Source organism: Eptesicus fuscus, chromosome 21, assembly GCF_027574615.1.
Source record: "Eptesicus fuscus isolate TK198812 chromosome 21, DD_ASM_mEF_20220401, whole genome shotgun sequence".
NCBI lineage: Eukaryota > Metazoa > Chordata > Mammalia > Chiroptera > Vespertilionidae > Eptesicus > Eptesicus fuscus.
Genome location: NC_072493.1, coordinates 48,283,716 through 48,300,313, shown reverse-complemented (window position 1 = coordinate 48,300,313; position 16,598 = coordinate 48,283,716). Strand labels below are relative to the sequence as shown.

Genomic DNA, 16,598 nt, shown 5'->3' with positions numbered 1-16,598 from the left:
CTATCCCTCTCCCTTCCTCTCTGTAAAAAATCAATAAAATATATTTTTTAAAAAAGAAAAAAACTTTTAAAAATATTTTACTTTTAAAAAATATATATTATATTGATTTTTTACAGAGAGGAAGAGAGAGTTAGAAACATCGATGAGAGAGAAACATCAATCAGCTGCCTCCTGCACACCCCCTACTGGGGATGTGCCCGCAACCAAGGTACATGCCCTTGACGGGAATCGAACCCGGGACCCCCCAGTCCGCAGACCGACGCTCTATCCACTGAGCCAAACCGGTTTCGGCGAAAGAAAAACATGTAAATAAAGGCTGCTATGGCTTTACCAAGAACCGCAGGGTGTGGGGGCAGCTTTGGGGAACTGAGCGGGGGGGCCTTGAAGTCCCACGACCAGGACCCCCCCTTCCGCAGGCCGCCCCGAGTCCTGCTCTATGTGTTCCTCAGTCGGTGAGAGAAGGGAGCCAGGACCCCCACCCCGACCCGCACCCCCACCCGCCCCTGCATCCTCCTGCCACGTGGGATCCCTGGGCCCCCCCCGCCGGGAGGCTGGGAAGGGCGCGGCGGGAGGGGTGCGCGGGATCCGGGCCGGTTCCCCGGCGCCAGGTGCAGCGAGACCTGGTCCCAGGTGCGGGCCGGCGGACGCAGGGCGCCTGCGCGGAACCCAGCCCGGGTCGCGGTCTCGCTGGAACCGGAGCGCAGACCCCCGTCCCCACTCCGCCGCGAGGGGCCCCCGCGCTGCCGGGAGGGCGATGGTCAGAGGTGCGGGGTGAGCCCCCGAGAGGGGTGCTCGGTCCGGGGCGGCAGGGCCGGAGCTGGAAGGACTTGCCCGGCGCCCGGACCCGCACGTGCAGACCCGGCGTCTGGAGCCGCCCGGGGGGCCCCCCACTCGTACGGCCTCGGGGCGGGAGCGGAGCCGGACGGGCTGGGCCGCGGGCGCGCACCCCCCGCCCCGCCCTGCGCGCCGCCGCGCCCGCCCCGGGGTCCCCCTCGGGGGCAAAGGAGGGTCCAGAGGCCGCGACCCGGGCCTGGACGGGGCGGGGCGGGCGCTCTCCCGGGAGCTCCACTTCCTCCGCCTCCCGCCCCAGCCGACCTGTGGCCTCGGCCCCGGGGCCGGGAAGGGCCATGCCCGCATTTACGGTCCAGCCGCTGGACGGCCCGCACCGGTCACCTGGGTCCCGCCGAGGCCGCAAGCATCCCCGCAGGCATGACGCGGGCTGGGGGGGGCCTCGCGCCCTTGGGGAGCCTGGTGCTGCTGGTGAGTGGGGCCTCCGGGAGGGCCGGGGGAGGGCGCCAGTGCGGGGTCTGAGGGATGGGGACCTGGGGTCCGGAACTCGGGTCCTGGGGAAAAGGGGAGAAGAAAGCAGGAGTCCAGGTTCCAGAGATTGTTGGGGAGCCTCACACCTGGGCTCTTAGGTCTGTCCTGTCCCGGGTGAGAGTCAATTCTGGGTTAAAAGGCCCTGCAGTCCCCGCCCCGGTCCCTCCCTCAGACCCTGAGATCCAGGCCCCAACCTCCTCCCTCAGACCCTCCTCCCTCAGATTCAGGAGCCCAGGCCCCCAACCTCCTCCCTCAGACCCGGGAGCCCAGGCCCCCAGCCCCTCCTCCCTCAGACTCAGGAGCCCAGGCCCCCAGCCTCCTCCTTCTGACCTAGGAATCCAGGCCCCCAGCCCTCCTCCCTCAGACCCAGGAGCCCAGGCCCCCAGCCCTCCTCCCTCAGACCCAGGAGCCCAGGCCCCCAGCCCTCCTCCCTCAGACCCAGGAGCCCAGGCCCCCAGCCCTCCTTCCTCAGACCCAGGAGCCCAGGCCCCCAGCCCCTCCTCCCTCAGACCCAGGAGCCCAGGCCCCCAGCCCCTCCTCCCTCAGACCCAGGAGCCCAGGCCCCCAGCCCCTCCTCCCTCAGACCCAGGCCCCCAGCCCCTCCTCCCTCAGACCCAGGAGCCCAGCCCCTCCTCCCTCAGACCCAGGAGCCCAGCCCCTCCTCCCTCAGACCCAGGAGCCCAGGCCCCCAGCCCCTCCTCCCTCAGACCCAGGCCCCAGCCTCAGACTCCATCAGACTGGTTATCTGGCTTCTGGTCACCAGCCTGTCTCTCCCCCGTTCCCAGTCGTTGGTGACTTTTCTTTTTGCTTTTCCTTTTAGTGTTGTTGTTATTATTATTGTTGTTGTTATTATTATTGTTGTTGTTGTTGTTGTTATTTTACCATCATTACGTTGCTTACTTTTCTGCTTCTAGTCATCCATACTTTTCAGAAAGTGAAACCATCACCTTATCTCTGGGCCTGACCTTATCCCAGCAGGTGGAGGGCAGGTGTCCAGCCAGCTCCTGGGCCCCCGAGCCCCGCCCTGCCCTCCCCACACACCCAGAAGAGGCAGCTGGCCTTGGGGTGACCTTTGAGGAGGCTGAGCCTGGGGCAGGAGTCCCTTGCTCCCAGTGTCCCTTTCCTGGCTGTGCCCCTGTGGGGGCTGAGGCTGGGAGGGTGCAGGCTGCCCCCAGCCCCACAGTCTCACCCGGGCCTGGAGGGGAGGCTGGGCTCTGACTCTCCCCTCCGCTCCCCCAGAGCCTGTGCGCCTGGACCGGAGCCAGGACAGCGGGTGAGGGATCCGTGCTGAGTTCACTGCCCACCCGGAGTCTCTTGGGTGAGCTTTGAAGGGGGGGCGGTCTCCATGGAGGGCCCAAGGATCCCTGGCAGGCGCTGATGGGAGGGTCTTTCTGGCTCTGGAGGGGATTGGGGACCCAGCCTCGCTTCCGATTCCCAGCACCCGGCCCTGTCAGGAACCTGACCGTGTGGAATCAGACCAACAGCTCCATCAGCCTGCGCTGGGCGCCCCCGGGAGACCCGAGCCCGGAGAACCACACCTACTGGGTCAGGTGGGCCGGAGAGGGCAAAGATGAGACCCGAAACACGACAGACGTCACTTACACGGCGGAGGGACTCGCACCCGCGTCCCTCTATGCGTTTTCCGTGTGGGTGGAGGGAGGTGGAGCCAGCAGCCACCCCACGACCCTCATTGCCAACTCAGGTGAGAGCAGCCCCCGATTAATCTGTTGTGGTTGTTTTGTGTGTCAGGGGGGGAGGGTTGTCTGTGTTTTTTAATAAAACTTTTCTTTTAGCCCTGACCGGTTTAGCTCAGTGGATAGGGCATCAGACTGCGGACTGAAGGGTCCCAGGTTCGATTCCGGTCAAGGGCATGTACCTTGGTTGCGGGCACATCCCCAGTGTGGGGTGTGCAGGAGGCAGCGGGTCGATGTTTCTCTCTCATCGATGTTTCTAACTCTCTCTCCCTCTCCCTTCCTCTCTGTAAAAAACCAATAAAATATATATTTTGAAAATCCTTTTTTTTTTTAATTATTTATTCATTTTTTAATCCTCACCCGAGGATATTTTTCCATGGAATTTTACAGAGAGTGAAGAGAGAGAGAGGGAGAGACAGAGAGAAACTTCCGATGTGAGAGAGAAACACATCGATGGGTTGCCTCCTGCACGCACACAGGCCAGGGCCTGGCCGGGGAGGAGCCTGCAGCCACGGTGCATGCCCTTGACCGGAACCGAACCTGGGACCCTTCAGTCCAAAGACTGACCGCTCTACCCACTGGGCCACTCCGGCCAGGGCGGTTGTCCGGGTTTGGAAGGGGGTGTCTGGTGGGGCTGGAGCACCCACAGCGAGCACGGCAGGTTCGCACACCCACAGAGAGAGAATGGGCCCCGCCTGTCCGTGCCAGGTTTCTCTCCGCCTCATTGGCCTCAGTCAGAGGGAAGTGGACATGAGCTGCAGAGAGCGAGTGTCCTTAGCTCCATGGAGGCAGCGTGTCATTGTGACCTGTGGCCCACATCCTGTGGGAGGACGGATGAGAGATCCTATAAGCTCAAGTTCGTCCCAATTCATCGAACTCCGTGGGTGTATTCCATTATGTACTCATTTGTTTGTTTGTTTTTAATGTATTGTTATTGATTGCAGAGAGGAAGGGAGAGGGCGAGAGAGAGAAACATCAGTGATGAGAGAGAATCATCGATCAGCTGCCTCCTGCACACCCCCTACTGGGGGTTGAGCCTGCAACCCAGGCATGTGCCCTTGACCAGAATCGAACCCATGACCCTTCAGTCCGCGGGCTGACGCTCTGTCCACTGAGGCCCAGTGCACGAAATTCATGCATGGGGGTGGGTGTCCCTCAGCCCATCCTGCACCCTCTCTAATCTGGGACCCCTCGAGGGATGTACCACTGCCTGTTTCAGCCTGTAGGATCGGGCCTAAACGGGCAGTTGGACATCCCTCTCACAATCCAGGACTGCTGGCTCCCAACTGCTCACCTGCCTGCCTTCCTGATTGCCCCTAACCGCTTATGCCTGCCAGCCTGATCACCCCCTAACCACTCCCCTGCCAGCCTGATGGATACCTGACTGCTCCCCTGCCAGCTTGATTGCCCTTAACTGCCCTCCCCTGCAGGCCTGGTTCCCCCCAACTGCTCTCCCCTGCAGTCCTGGGTCCCCCTAACTGCCCTTCCCTGCAGCCCCAGTTGCCCCCAACTTCCCTCCTCTGCTGGCCTGGTCACCCCTAATGGCCCTCCCCTGCAGGCTTGATCGCCCCCAACTGCCCTCCCTTGCAGGCCATCTTGTGTCCACATGAGGGCAGCCATCTTGTGTGTTGGAGTGATGGTCAATTTGCATATTACTCTTTTATTAGACAGGATAGAGGCCTAGTGCATGGGTGGGGGCCAGCTGGTTTGCCCTAAAGGGTGTCCCGGATCAGGGTGGGGGATCCTTTGGGGCGTGGGGTGGCCTGGGCAAGTGGCCTGTGGTGGTTTGCAGGCCTACCATGGCCCCAGGCGACCCAAGTGGAGGCCCTGGTATCTGGGATTTATTTATCTTCTATAATTGAAACTTTGTAGCCTTGAGCAGAGGCCAGGGCTGCGGCAGCTTAGCTTCCTCCATCACCAGGGGCAAATCAAGCCTCCTGCTCTCTCCAGCTCTGTGGCCAGAGCCATTTTTTGGGGATTTACCATATCTTCTGGCATATAAGACTTTTTAACCCAGAAAAATCTTCTATAAGCCCAGTCGTCTTATATGCCAGAAAATATGGTATTTATCTTCTATAATTGAAACTTTTTAGCCTTGAGCGGAGGCCAGGGCTGTGGGAGCTTGGCTTCCTCCATTGCTGGGGAAATCCAAGCCTCTTGCTCGCTCCGTGGAGGCAGCCATCTTGGTTGGGTTAATTTGCATACTTGCTCCTGATTGGCTGGTGGGCGTGGCTTGTGGCTATAGCGGAGGTGTGGTCAATTTGCATATTACCCTTTTATTAGATAGGCTATTAGAGGCCTGGTGCATGAATTCGTGCATGGGTGGGGTCCGGCCAGCCTGGTCAGGGGGAGGGGACATGGGCGGTTGGCCTGCCTGCCTGATGGTCAAACTCCTGGTTGAGGGGACAATTTGCATATTAGCCTTTTATTATATAGGATATACACTGAGTGGCCAGATTATTATGCGTTCAGAGATCATAATAATCTGGCCACTCTGTATGTTTTTATTGATTTTAAAGAGGGAGAGAGAGATAAAAGCATCAATGATGAGAGAGAATCATTGATCAGCTGCCTCCTGCACCCTCACACCTGGGATGGAGCCCACAACCCAGGCATGTGCCCTGACCGGGAATCGAACCGTGACCTCCTGGTTCATAGGTCGATGCTCAACCACTGAGCCATGCAGGCCGGGTACAGCTGCCATTTTGGACTTGAGGGTCTAGCCACCGCCCTAGGATCCTGGGCCCAGCCGGGAAGGAAGGCCTGCACATGAGGGCCCCAGATACCACAGCTGATCCCCCCTCCTGTCCCCTCCTCAGCCCCCAACCCCGTCGGGGACCTGACCGTGGAGAGTCGGACCACCAGCTCCATCACCCTGCGCTGGGAGCCGCCCCACGGCCCCAACCGGAGCTACACCTACTGGGTCCAGTGGACGGATGACGGTAATAAAACTGGGACCCAGAGCACAGCAGACACCAGACTCACCGTGGACGCACTGAAACCCTGGTCCTCCTATGAGCTCGCCGTGTGGGTGGAGAACATGAACATCAGAAGCTCCCGGACCCTTCTCCGCACGGCCACAGGTGACGGGGGCCATTTGTTTTGTCGTCATTATCCTGGGGGTTTTTTGTGTTGTTTTTTTCTTCATTTTTAAAAAATATATATTTTTATTGATCTCGGAGGGGAAGGAAGAGGGAGAGAGAGAAACATCAATGATGAGAGAGAATCATGGATCGGCTGCCTCCCGCACGCCCCCTACTGGGGATCAGCATGTGCCCTGACCCAGGACAGAATGGAACAGTGACCTCCTGGTTCATAGGTCGAGGACGCCCACCACTGAGCCAAGCTGGCTGGGCCTTTTTTTGTGTTTTTTTTTTTCCCCTGAGGGAGGTGATAGGAGGAGGTGGTGAATCATCAGCAGAACCTGGTAGAGTCTCCAACCCGGCGCCTCTTTGGGTCCCGTTGAGCAGGAGATGAAGAAAGAACATCCTGCCCTGGCCGGTGTGGCTCAGTGGGTAGAGCCTCTGCCTGCGGACTGAAGGGTCCTGGGTTTGATTTCCGGTCAAGGGCACAGGCCCATGTTGCGGGCTCGATCCCCAGTAGCGGGCTTCCAGGGGGCAGCCGATCCATGATCCTCTCTCATCATTGATGTTTCTCTCTCTCTCCCTCTCCCTTCCTCTCTGAAATCAATAAAAAAATATTTAAAAAGAAAGAGAATGGAGGCCCTGCCTCTACATTGAAGGCTTCTCTCAGACACAGTGGCCTCCGGGAGAGGAAACCGGACATTCGTTGCAGAGAGAGTTCCTCTGCCCAGCGGACCCACTCACCCTGTGGTCACTGTGACCCGTGTCACAGAGAAAGACCAGTGAGCGTTCGTACAGGGCTAACTCCATCCCAGTTCTTTGAACGTGGTGTGTGTGTGTGTGTTTCACGGTTTATTTATCTGCTTCTTTATCCTCACCCAAGGATCTGTTTATTGATTCTGAGAGCGGAAAGGAGAGAGAGTGAGAGAGAGACATTGATGTGAGAGAGAAACGTGGATCGGTTGCCTCCCGCAGCCTGAAACCCAGGTACGTGCCCGGACCGGAGTGGAACCCGAAACCTTTAGGCGTATGTGAGGACGCGCCACCTGACCCACCCGGCTAGGGCTCGGTGTCACCTGGAGGTCACGGCTGCCATTTTTTGAAATAGATTTTTATTGATTTCAGAGAGGAAGGGAGAGGGAGAGATAGAAACATCAATGATGAGAGAGAGTCATGGATCGGCTGCCTCCTGCAGGCCCCACAGTGGGGACCAAGCCCACAACTGGGGCAGGTGCCCTGACCTGGAATTGAACTGTGACCTCCTGGTTCATAGGTGGCCGCTCAACCACTGAGCCACACTGGCCGGGCACGGCTGCCAGTTGGACTTGAGGGTCTAGTCACTGCCCCAGGCTTCCTGGGCCGAGCGGGGAAGGAAGGCCTGCACATGAGGCCCCAGAGACCACAGCTGACACCCCCTCCTGTCCCCTCCTCAGCCCCCAACCCCGTCAGGGACCTGACCGTGGAGAATCGGACCAACAGCTCCATCACCCTGCGCTGGGCGCCCCCAGACACACAAAGCTACACCTACTGGGTCCAGTACCCGGGGGATGGCAAGAACGAGACCCGGAACTCGACAGACGTCACGTACACGGTGGAGGGACTCACGTCAGCAACCTCGTACCCGTTCTCCGTGTGGGCGGAGAGGCACGGGGTCCCCAGTGCCGCGCAGACCCAGGAGGGTTCCACAGGTCAGCCGCACCCCGTCCGATGGCTGGGTCCCCCCGGGGTGGGAGGGGGCGGCTGGGACCCGGTGGGAGCAGGGCCCGCCCCGGGCAGCCGGCGGGTCACTGGGCCTCCGTGGGCCGGACCTGCCGCCGGGCCCCAGGGGAGCCGGCCACAGCCCGGGGTTGTCCCTGGGTCCTCCTGCCTCGGAGTCAGGGCTGGGGAGCTTTCCAGACCATCATGCTAGTGGGGGGCCGGGGGTGTCTCTGCTTAGCACCCAGGGCGGGGACCCCCCTGGGAACTGGGGGTCAGCGATGAGCGGCTCCCCTGCGGACGCTGAGCCTTCCTCCCGCCGCCTCAGCCCCCAGCCCCGTCGGGGACCTGACCGTGGAGAGTCGGACCACCAGCTCCCTCAGCCTGCGCTGGGGGCCGCCCCACGGCCCCGACCGGAGCTACACCTACTGGGTCCAGTGGACGGGTGGCGGTGGTGAAACTGGGACCCGGAGCACAGCAGACACCAGAGTCACCGTGGACGGCCTGAAACCCGGGTCCGCCTACGAGCTCGCCGTGTGGGTGGAGAACAGGAACATCAGCGGCTCCCGGACCCCTCTCCGCGCGGCCACAGGTGACGGGGCCATTTGTTTTGTCGTCATTATCCTGGTTTTTGTTTTTGAATATATTTTTATTGATTTCAGAGAGGAAGGGAGAGGGGGGAGAGAGAGAGAGAGAGAGAGGAACATCAATGATGAGAGAGAATCATGGATCGGCTGCCTCCTACACACCCCCCACTGGGGATGGACCCGCAACCAAGGTACATGCCCTTGAGCGGAATCGAACCCGGGACCCTTCAGTCCACAGGCTGATGCTCTATCCACTGAGCAAAACCGGTCAGGGCTTAAATATATATTTTTATTGATTTCAGAGAGGAAGGGAGGGGGTGAGAGAGAGAGATACACCAATGATAAGAGCTAATCATCGATCGGCTGCCTCCTACACACCCCAAACCAGGGATCAAGCCTGAAACCCGGGCCTGTGCCCTGACCGGGAATCAAATCGGGACCTCCTACTTCATAGGTAGACGCTCAACCACTGAGACATGCCGGCCGGGCTATTTCTTGATTTTAGAGAGAGAGAGGAGATGGGGGCGGGGGGGGGGGGGGGGTGAGAGAGAGAGAGAGAGAGAGGGAGGTGAGAGAAAGGGAGAGAAATACTATTAGTTGTTCCCATTGATGCAGTCATTGGTTGATTCTTGTATGTGCCCTGACCGGGGATCGGACCCTACATTACATGGTGGGACGTCCGTCGCTCTAACCCACTGAGCTCCCGGCCAGGGCCAGGAGGTGTCTCCCAACAACCTGGCGGCGCAGGGAGCAGGGACGTGACGGCTGAGGACCTTGGGGACGAGGGGCGTGGAGACCTGACTGTCTCTCTGTTCCTCCTGCCAGTCCCCCACGCAGTGACGAGTCTCCGGATCGGGGGCCGGACCACCAGCTCCATCGCCCTGAGCTGGACAGCTCCCCAGGGCCCAGACCAGCCTCCCTACACCTACTGGGTCTCCTGGACCCTGGAGGGCGGGGCTGCCGCTGGGCCCCAGAGCACCCCGGATACCAGGATCACCGTGAGCGCCCTGGAAGCTGGGAGCCTGTACACCTTCACCGTGTGGGCGGAGAGGAACGGGGTCAACAGCAACAGAAAGACCCTCTTGGTGGCCACAGGTGAGACCCCGTCTAGGTCTGGGCCCAGCACTACTGGGACGGGGGGGGGAGGAGGTGGGGATGTTGCAAGGTTCCTGGGAGACGAACTGTGCTCGGCGAGCCCTCACCAGCCTCCTCCGACCTGGAGCTTGAAGACCTGCCTCCTAGGGGGTGTCTGTCCTCAGCGACCCGGGTTTTCCGGTTGGAGGGTCTGTCTTTGGGGACGGAGAGAGCCCTGGCTGTCCGGGGGTCAGTAAGGTCACCAGGTAGACAGGCGCCCACAGCCTGTCCTGGTGAACGGGCGGATCCATCGGGGCCCCGCCTCCCAGCCTGCAGGTGTGGGTCCCCAGAGTGAGAGGAAGCAGAGTGGCCCCAGGGACTGGGTGCACTGCTGATGCACGGGACCTGAAGCCTTCAGTCTTTGGCCATTTGGGCTAAGAAGACTGAAGTCAACAGAAACGTCTAGAAACGTGTTGTGTCTGGAAGGGGGGTCCCCAACTCTTTTCTGTGGTGCACCCTCCTTGGGAGTTAGGCCGATCCGATGGCTGGGGCACCTCAGCTCTACAGGGAAGGGGGTGTGAGGGGCCTTGGGGATCCGCCCCTTGAGTTGTCTGTCTCAATTCCCAGCTCCCAACGAGGTCACAGCTCTGCAGACGACAACTCAGACCAACAACTCCATCGCCCTGCAGTGGGAGGCCCCCGCCGACCCCCGCGCTCAGCTCTACGTGTACTGTGTCCAGTGGGCCGGTGGGGGAGATCCCCAGAGGGAGGCAGACCCGAAAGGACACAAGGTCGACCAGATAGCCAGGACCAGTGAGACTTGGTATGTGGTGGAGGCCCTGGAACCCGGGACTCCATACAACTTCAGCGTGTGGGCGGAGAGGAGCGATGTAGCCGGTTCCACACAGAGACTCCGCGCATCCACAGGTGAGATGGGCCCCCTTTTACCTGTTTTGGGGATGGGGGTGGGAGGGGGCGGTTTGTGGCCCATGAGAAGTAAGTGGACTACAAATCCCATCAGGCCATGGGGCCCTGACTGTATAACCTACAGTGATCCAGAGAGTCCAAAGGCTCATGGGAATGGTAGTTTTTGGGGACCTGTTGTGCGTCCATTTGGAATTTAGAAAGCGAGGGATGAAGAAGTATTTTGGTTTGGGGAAGGGAAGGATGGGCTCATGGTCGTTGCCATGGAATTGGCATCAGTGGCGGTGAAGTGGGGGAGGGATGGAGCACCACCTTGGCTGGCACCTACTGACTCCTCTTGTCCCCTCCTCCCAGCCCCGGACCCCGTCACCATCACCTCCTGCACCAGCATCTCCAGTGGCTACGGGCTCACCCTGACCTGGACCTGCCCCCCGGGCGGCTACGTGGCCTTTGAGCTGCAGGTGGGCGGGCAGCAGGGCTCCTGGGACAGAGCCTCCTGCGGGAGGGGCGTGTCCGTGTGGGACCTCCAGCCCGCTCAGTCCTACGTAGCCACCGTGAGGACCCTCTGGGACGGGCTGCGGGCCCCATCTGCCTCCGTGACCTGCCACACGGAGAGTGCAGGTGAGCACAGCCCCAGGGGACAGACAGCCTCTCCAGACCCCCCAGGCCCTGTGGTTAATGCCAGGGGTCTTGATCCGGCATCTAGAAGGGTTCAGGAAACCTGGAGAAGGGGCTGCGCAAAAATTAAATAAGACTCCAGAGACAAAACATAATTTTGAAAGGCATTTGGCGGGGGGGGGGGGGGGGGGGGGGGGGGGGAGCTTGGCTGAAGAAACCAAGTTCTCCTTGTCTCAGGACCCCTTGCTTTTTATTAACACAATTTGTCCTCAGGCAAGGTGGAGATATACACATCAAAGGGTAGGGTTCAGTATAGAGTCCATTGTCAGAATGGGGAACTGCCTGTGGCTGTTCAGGTGTTTGGCCAAGAGGCAGAAATAACATGTAGATTGAGATGCCCTGAGCTGTCTGGCAGCAAGCAATCATCCTTTACAGGTTTGGGGAAATGCCTTTAGCCATTCCCAACAGGTGATAACATATGTGACTCAGCCCTTGTTGAGTCCCCAAGTTCCACCAACCTTTCCATGAAACTCTTCCGTTATGACATGCTGGATTGGCTTCCGGCATGTGGTGAGGGAGTCTTACCTGCCCAGGGGTCCTGTTTGTCTGCTTGTTTGGGTTTTGTTTTCTGCTTTCTTTAAAACGGTTCTATTGAGATGTAAGTCACATAACATAGAACTCACCTATTTATTTATTTAAAATACATTTTTAAAAAATATATATGTTTTTCATTGATTTCAGAGAGGAAGGGAGAGGGAAAGATAGAAACATCAATGATGAGAGAGAATCATTGATCGGCTGCTTCCTGCACCCCCCATACTGGGGATTGAGCCCACAACCCTGGCATGTGCCCTTGACAGGAATCGAACCCGGGCCCTTCAGTCCGCAGGCCGATGCTCTATCCACGGCTCTGAGAGGTTTGCGACGCAGGAACAAAACACAGAGTCCAGGCGATGAAAAGGGGGGAGGTTTTAATCTTGCGCTCCCGGCCGAAATACGCTGGTCCGAGGGTGGGCCAGGGAAGTTCGGGCCAAAAAGGGGCGTAGGTACTTCTTTTATACAGCTGTTTAGTGGGGGGAGTGCGGAGGGCATGAGAGGTGTGGAATTTCTGCCTCGGGCCAGGGGTCTAGGAAGGCGCAAGTTATCGCTGTCGCCATCTACCTTGCAGATGCATGCATGGGCTCTGGACTTCCCCCCTGCCTCCACCTAACAGGATCCAAACTGGCTAGGGCACAGCTCACCCATTTGAAGTGTGCCGTGGTTTTAAGTATACCGGCAGTTATTGTGCAACCATCACCAGTATCCATTTGAGAATATTTTCATCACCCCATAAAGAAAAACTATCTTCTTAAACCCGTGGTCGGCAAACTGCGGCTCTCAAGCCACATGTGGCTCTTTGGCCCCTGGAGGGTGGCTCTTCCACAAAATACCACGGCCTGGGCGAGTCTATTTTGAAGACGTGGCGTTAGAAGAAGTTTAAGTTTAAAATACTTGGCTCTCAGAAGAAATTTCAATCGTTGTACTGTTGGTATTTGGCTCTGCTGACTAATGAGTTTGCCAACCACTATCTGAAACCATCACACCCGAATGTCCTCAATTCCCCAGCAACCCGGGCTAGGGGATCTCTAATTTATTTCCTCTCTGCATAGATTTTCCGATTTTGGACATTTCCTGAAAATACAGTCATATGCGATGTGGCTCTCTGTGACTGCCGTCTCTCACTTAGTATAATTTTTAAAAATATTTTTATTGATTTCAGAGAGGAAGGGAGAGAGAGAGAGAGAAACATCCCTGATGAGAGAGAATCATGGATTGGCTGCCTCCTGCATGCCCCCTACTGGGCATGTGCAACCCGGGCATGTGCCCTTGACCCTGGGAATCAAACTCGGGACCCTTCCATCCACAGGCTGACGCTCTATCCACCGAGCCAAACCGGCTAGGGCTCAATCTTGGCACTATTGACGTTGGGGCTGGATTATTCTTTGCTGTGGGGGGCGGTCGGTGCATTGTGGGATGCTCAGCTGCATCCCTGGCCTCCACCTCTTCCACACGAGGGGCACTGCCACCCCAGTTGTGACAACCCACAGTGTCTCCAGACGGCACCCCATGTCGCCGGCAAGGCAGCGTCTCTCCTGCTGAGAACGGTGGGTCTGGGCCAAGCGTGTCACACTCACAGGCTCCCACGGGCCAGATACACAAGGTGTAAGTGGATGTGGGACACAAAAACAACAGCTTCCATTTTCTTTCCTTTTTTTAAAAATTTAAATATATTTTATTGACTTTTTTTTTTTTACAGAGAGGAAGGGAGAGAGATAGAGAGTTAGAAACATCGATGAGAGAGAAACATCGATCAGCTGCCTCCTGTACACCTCCCACTGGGGATGTGCCCGCAACCAAGGTACATGCCCTTGACCGGAATCGAACCCGGGACCCTTCAGTCCCCAGGCCGACGCTCTATCCACTGAGCCACACCGGTTAGGGCGACAGCTTCCATTTTCATAGACGCGTAGGTTTATGTCGATAGAGACGTGCTGAATACAAAGGGCTGAAATAAATGAGTTGTTAACGTAAAATAGAACATTTTAATAAAAATCAACATTTTTTCAGAGTGAGATAAAAAAAAAAAAATCAGCATTTTTTTTCTTGAGCATCACCTTACCAGACACTGAATAACGGCACAAGTTCATAAGCGTCACACAAGTAAACCTACTTTTCTTGTTCTCCGAAAGCGAAATATTTCCTGTTGCGCACACCCCACACGTCAGTCCAAGACTAAGGACGCGGCCACCGGCTGCTGGAATGTTCGCCGCTGGTGTTAGTGGAGAGAGATGGCGCGCCCGCGCGTAAGGCGCGTGAGGGAGGTGAATGCCACACGGCGACAGTCACCAGTCATTGGCGGACGTTGTGTCCGTTGTTAATAATGAGGTGTAGCAGGATGCTGAACAAAGGAAGTTACGACATGTTTATTGAAACGTTTCTCCCACGCCGGGATATCGGCTGGGCCGCCGCAACATTCACTGTGGGCCTGCGGCCCGCGGGCCGGGAGTGTGACATGCTTGGTCGGCCAAGGTGGGGAGTGGCCTCGTCACCAGGTCACCTGCGAAAAGGATGCGTTTGGATCAGGCTCCTGGGGGCCGAGAGATTGGGAGGGAAGGTTGGGGGGGGGAAGGGGGCGCTCTCCAGAGTTTTCTCCTTTGCCCTCTCTGCCCCAGCATCTACCCCACAGGCCCGCTGGTCACAGTCTGGGTGACAAGATAAGACCCGGCCCGCGTGGCTCAGTGATTGAGCGTTGACCTGTGAACCAGGAGGTCATGGTTCGATTCCCGGTCAGGGCACAGGCCCGGGTTGCAGGCTGGATCCCCAGTGGGGGGGCGTGCAGGAGGCAGCTGATCCATGATTCTCTCTCATTGATGTTTCTCTCTCTCTTCCTCTCCCTTCCTCTCTGAAATCAATAAAAACATATTTAAAAATAAAAAAGGTGGAGGTGGGAGAGATGGGGTGCCAGGAGCTAGGACCTGGGCCCTAACAGCTCCCGGCCTCCTCCCCCAGGCGTCATCGCCGGGAGCATTGTCGGGGTCCTGCTGTTCCTCACCCTGGTGGGCCTGCTGGTCTTCTTCCTGAGGAGGTGAGACTCCGCGCGGGGCTGGCCGAGCGCCCGGAGGTGGGGCCGGGGAGGGGGAGACTCCGCGCGGGGCTGGCCGAGCGCCCGGAGGTGGGGCCGGCCGAGCGCCCGGAGGTGGGCCCGGGGAGGGGGAGACTCCGCGCGGGGCTGGCCTAGCGCCCGGAGGTGGGGCCGGGGCGGGGTCAGGACCGCTGGTCCCAGCCTCACCTCCTGAGCCTCTCCTCCCAACGCCCTCTCCCCAGGTATATACAGAGCCGGGAATAGCAAGCACTCATGTGAGCCGGCGGCTGGCGGAGCATCCGAAAGGATCCCTGTCAGGTCAATCGAGGGGTGTGCGCTGGCCGCTGCCTGGGTCAGAGGGCAGGACCAGAGACCCCTCCCCCCACACTTGTCTCAGAGGAGCCTGATGCCCTCTGTGCCTGTACAGGGGTCACAGCCCTTTCATAAAAAGTATTTTATTTTTTTATGTTTAATTATTTTTATACTAGAGGCCCGGTGCATGAAATTCATGCACTGGGGGGCGGGAGGGTGTCCCTCAGCCCAGCCTGCACCCTCTCCAATCTGGGACCCCTCGGGGGATGTCTGACTGTTGGCGCCCAACTGCTCGCCTGCCTGCCTGCCTGATTGCCCCTAACCACTTCTGCCTGCCAGCCTGATCACCCCCTAACCACGCCCCTGCCAGCCTGATCGACGCCTAACTGCTCCCCTGCCGGCCCGATCCCCCCCAACTGCCCTCCCCTGCAGGACCAATCCCCCCCCCCCCAACAACCCTCCCCTGCAGGCCTGGTCCCACCCAACTTCCCTCCCTGCAGACCTGGTCCCCGCCAAATGCCCTGCCCTGCTGGCCTGGTCACCCCCACTGCCCTCTCCTGCATGCCCAGTTGCCCCCAACTGCCCTCCCCTGCAGTCCCGGTCGCCCCCAACTTCCCTCCCCTGCTGGCCCGGTCATCCCTAACTGCCCTCCCCTGCCCGCCATCTTGTGGTGGCCATCTTGTGTCCACATTGGGGCGGCCATCCTGTGCAGGGTGTGATGGTCAATTTGCATATTACCTTTATTATATAGGCTATTTTTATTGATATCAGAGAGAAAGGGAGAGAGAGAGAGAAACATCAATGATGAGAGAGAATCATTGATGAGCTGCCTCCTGCACATCCTGTAGGCCACTGGGGATCGAGCCCACAACCCGAGCATGTGCTCCTGGCCGAAATCAAACCCAAGACCCTTCAGTCTGCAGGCTGACGCTCTATCCATTCAGCCACACTGGCCAGGGCTTGGACACCTGTGTTTAGGGGCACAATTCAACCCATTCCAGGGACATACAATGTCAGGAGAGGAGCAGGTGGGGAGGTGAGGAGACTGAAAGATGAGGGGATCTTTGGGAAGGGGTCGGTAGCAAGCGGGGGTGGGGGGGCAGAGACAGAAGGAAGCAAGAACCCAGGTGTGGCCCTTGTCCTGCCTGTGACCTGGGCAGCCCACTGTCCCTCTCTGGGCCTCGGGGTCTGCATTTGAGGGCATGAAGGGGTCAGAGCTGCTCTCCAAACCCTGCCTGACTTCTACAGCGATGATGTGTTGTAAGGGACTCTTCCAGCAGAGAGGAGACTTCTCCATCCATGACACGCTTTAGGGACTCTTCCAGCAGAGAGGAGACTTCTCCACCCATGACACGCTTTAGGGACTCTTCCAGCAGAGGGGAGACTTCTCCACCCATGACACGCTTTAGGGACTCTTACAGCAGAGAGGAGACTTCTCCACCCATGACATGCTTTAGGGACTCTTCCAGCAGAGAGGAGACTTCTCCACCCATGACACGCTTTAGGGACTCTTCCAGCAGAGAGGAGACTTCTCCACCCATGACACGCTTTAGGGACTCTTCCAGCAGAGGGGAGACTTCTCCACCCATGACACGCTTTAGGGACTCTTACAGCTGAGGGGAGACTTCTCCACCCATGACACGCTTTAGGGGACTCTTCCAGCAGAGGG

General features: G+C 58.4%; 1 protein-coding gene across 1 annotated transcript; it reads left to right on the top strand.

Moving 5' to 3' along the window:
• The first annotated feature begins 1,209 nt into the window (after positions 1 to 1,209).
• Positions 1,210 to 14,895, top strand: LOC129147544 (receptor-type tyrosine-protein phosphatase H-like). Its single transcript, XM_054710078.1, has 11 exons — positions 1,210 to 1,260; positions 2,560 to 2,593; positions 2,759 to 3,022; positions 5,834 to 6,097; positions 7,447 to 7,785; positions 8,121 to 8,384; positions 9,205 to 9,474; positions 10,081 to 10,380; positions 10,732 to 10,998; positions 14,545 to 14,620; positions 14,860 to 14,895. Exons 1-11 carry the CDS (start codon positions 1,210 to 1,212, stop codon positions 14,879 to 14,881), a joined length of 2,151 nt encoding a protein of 716 aa, XP_054566053.1. The 3' UTR covers positions 14,882 to 14,895.
• The last annotated feature ends 1,703 nt before the right edge of the window (positions 14,896 to 16,598 follow it).

Coding starts and splice junctions, on each gene's coding strand:
- LOC129147544 (XM_054710078.1), top strand. CDS start 1,210: ATGACGCGGGCTGGGGGGGGCCTCGCGCCCTTGGGGAGCCTGGTGCTG. Junction 1,261..2,559: donor TGGGGAGCCTGGTGCTGCTG/GTGAGTGGGGCC, acceptor CCGCTCCCCCAG/AGCCTGTGCGCCTGGACCGG. Junction 7,786..8,120: donor GACCCAGGAGGGTTCCACAG/GTCAGCCGCACC, acceptor CCGCCGCCTCAG/CCCCCAGCCCCGTCGGGGAC.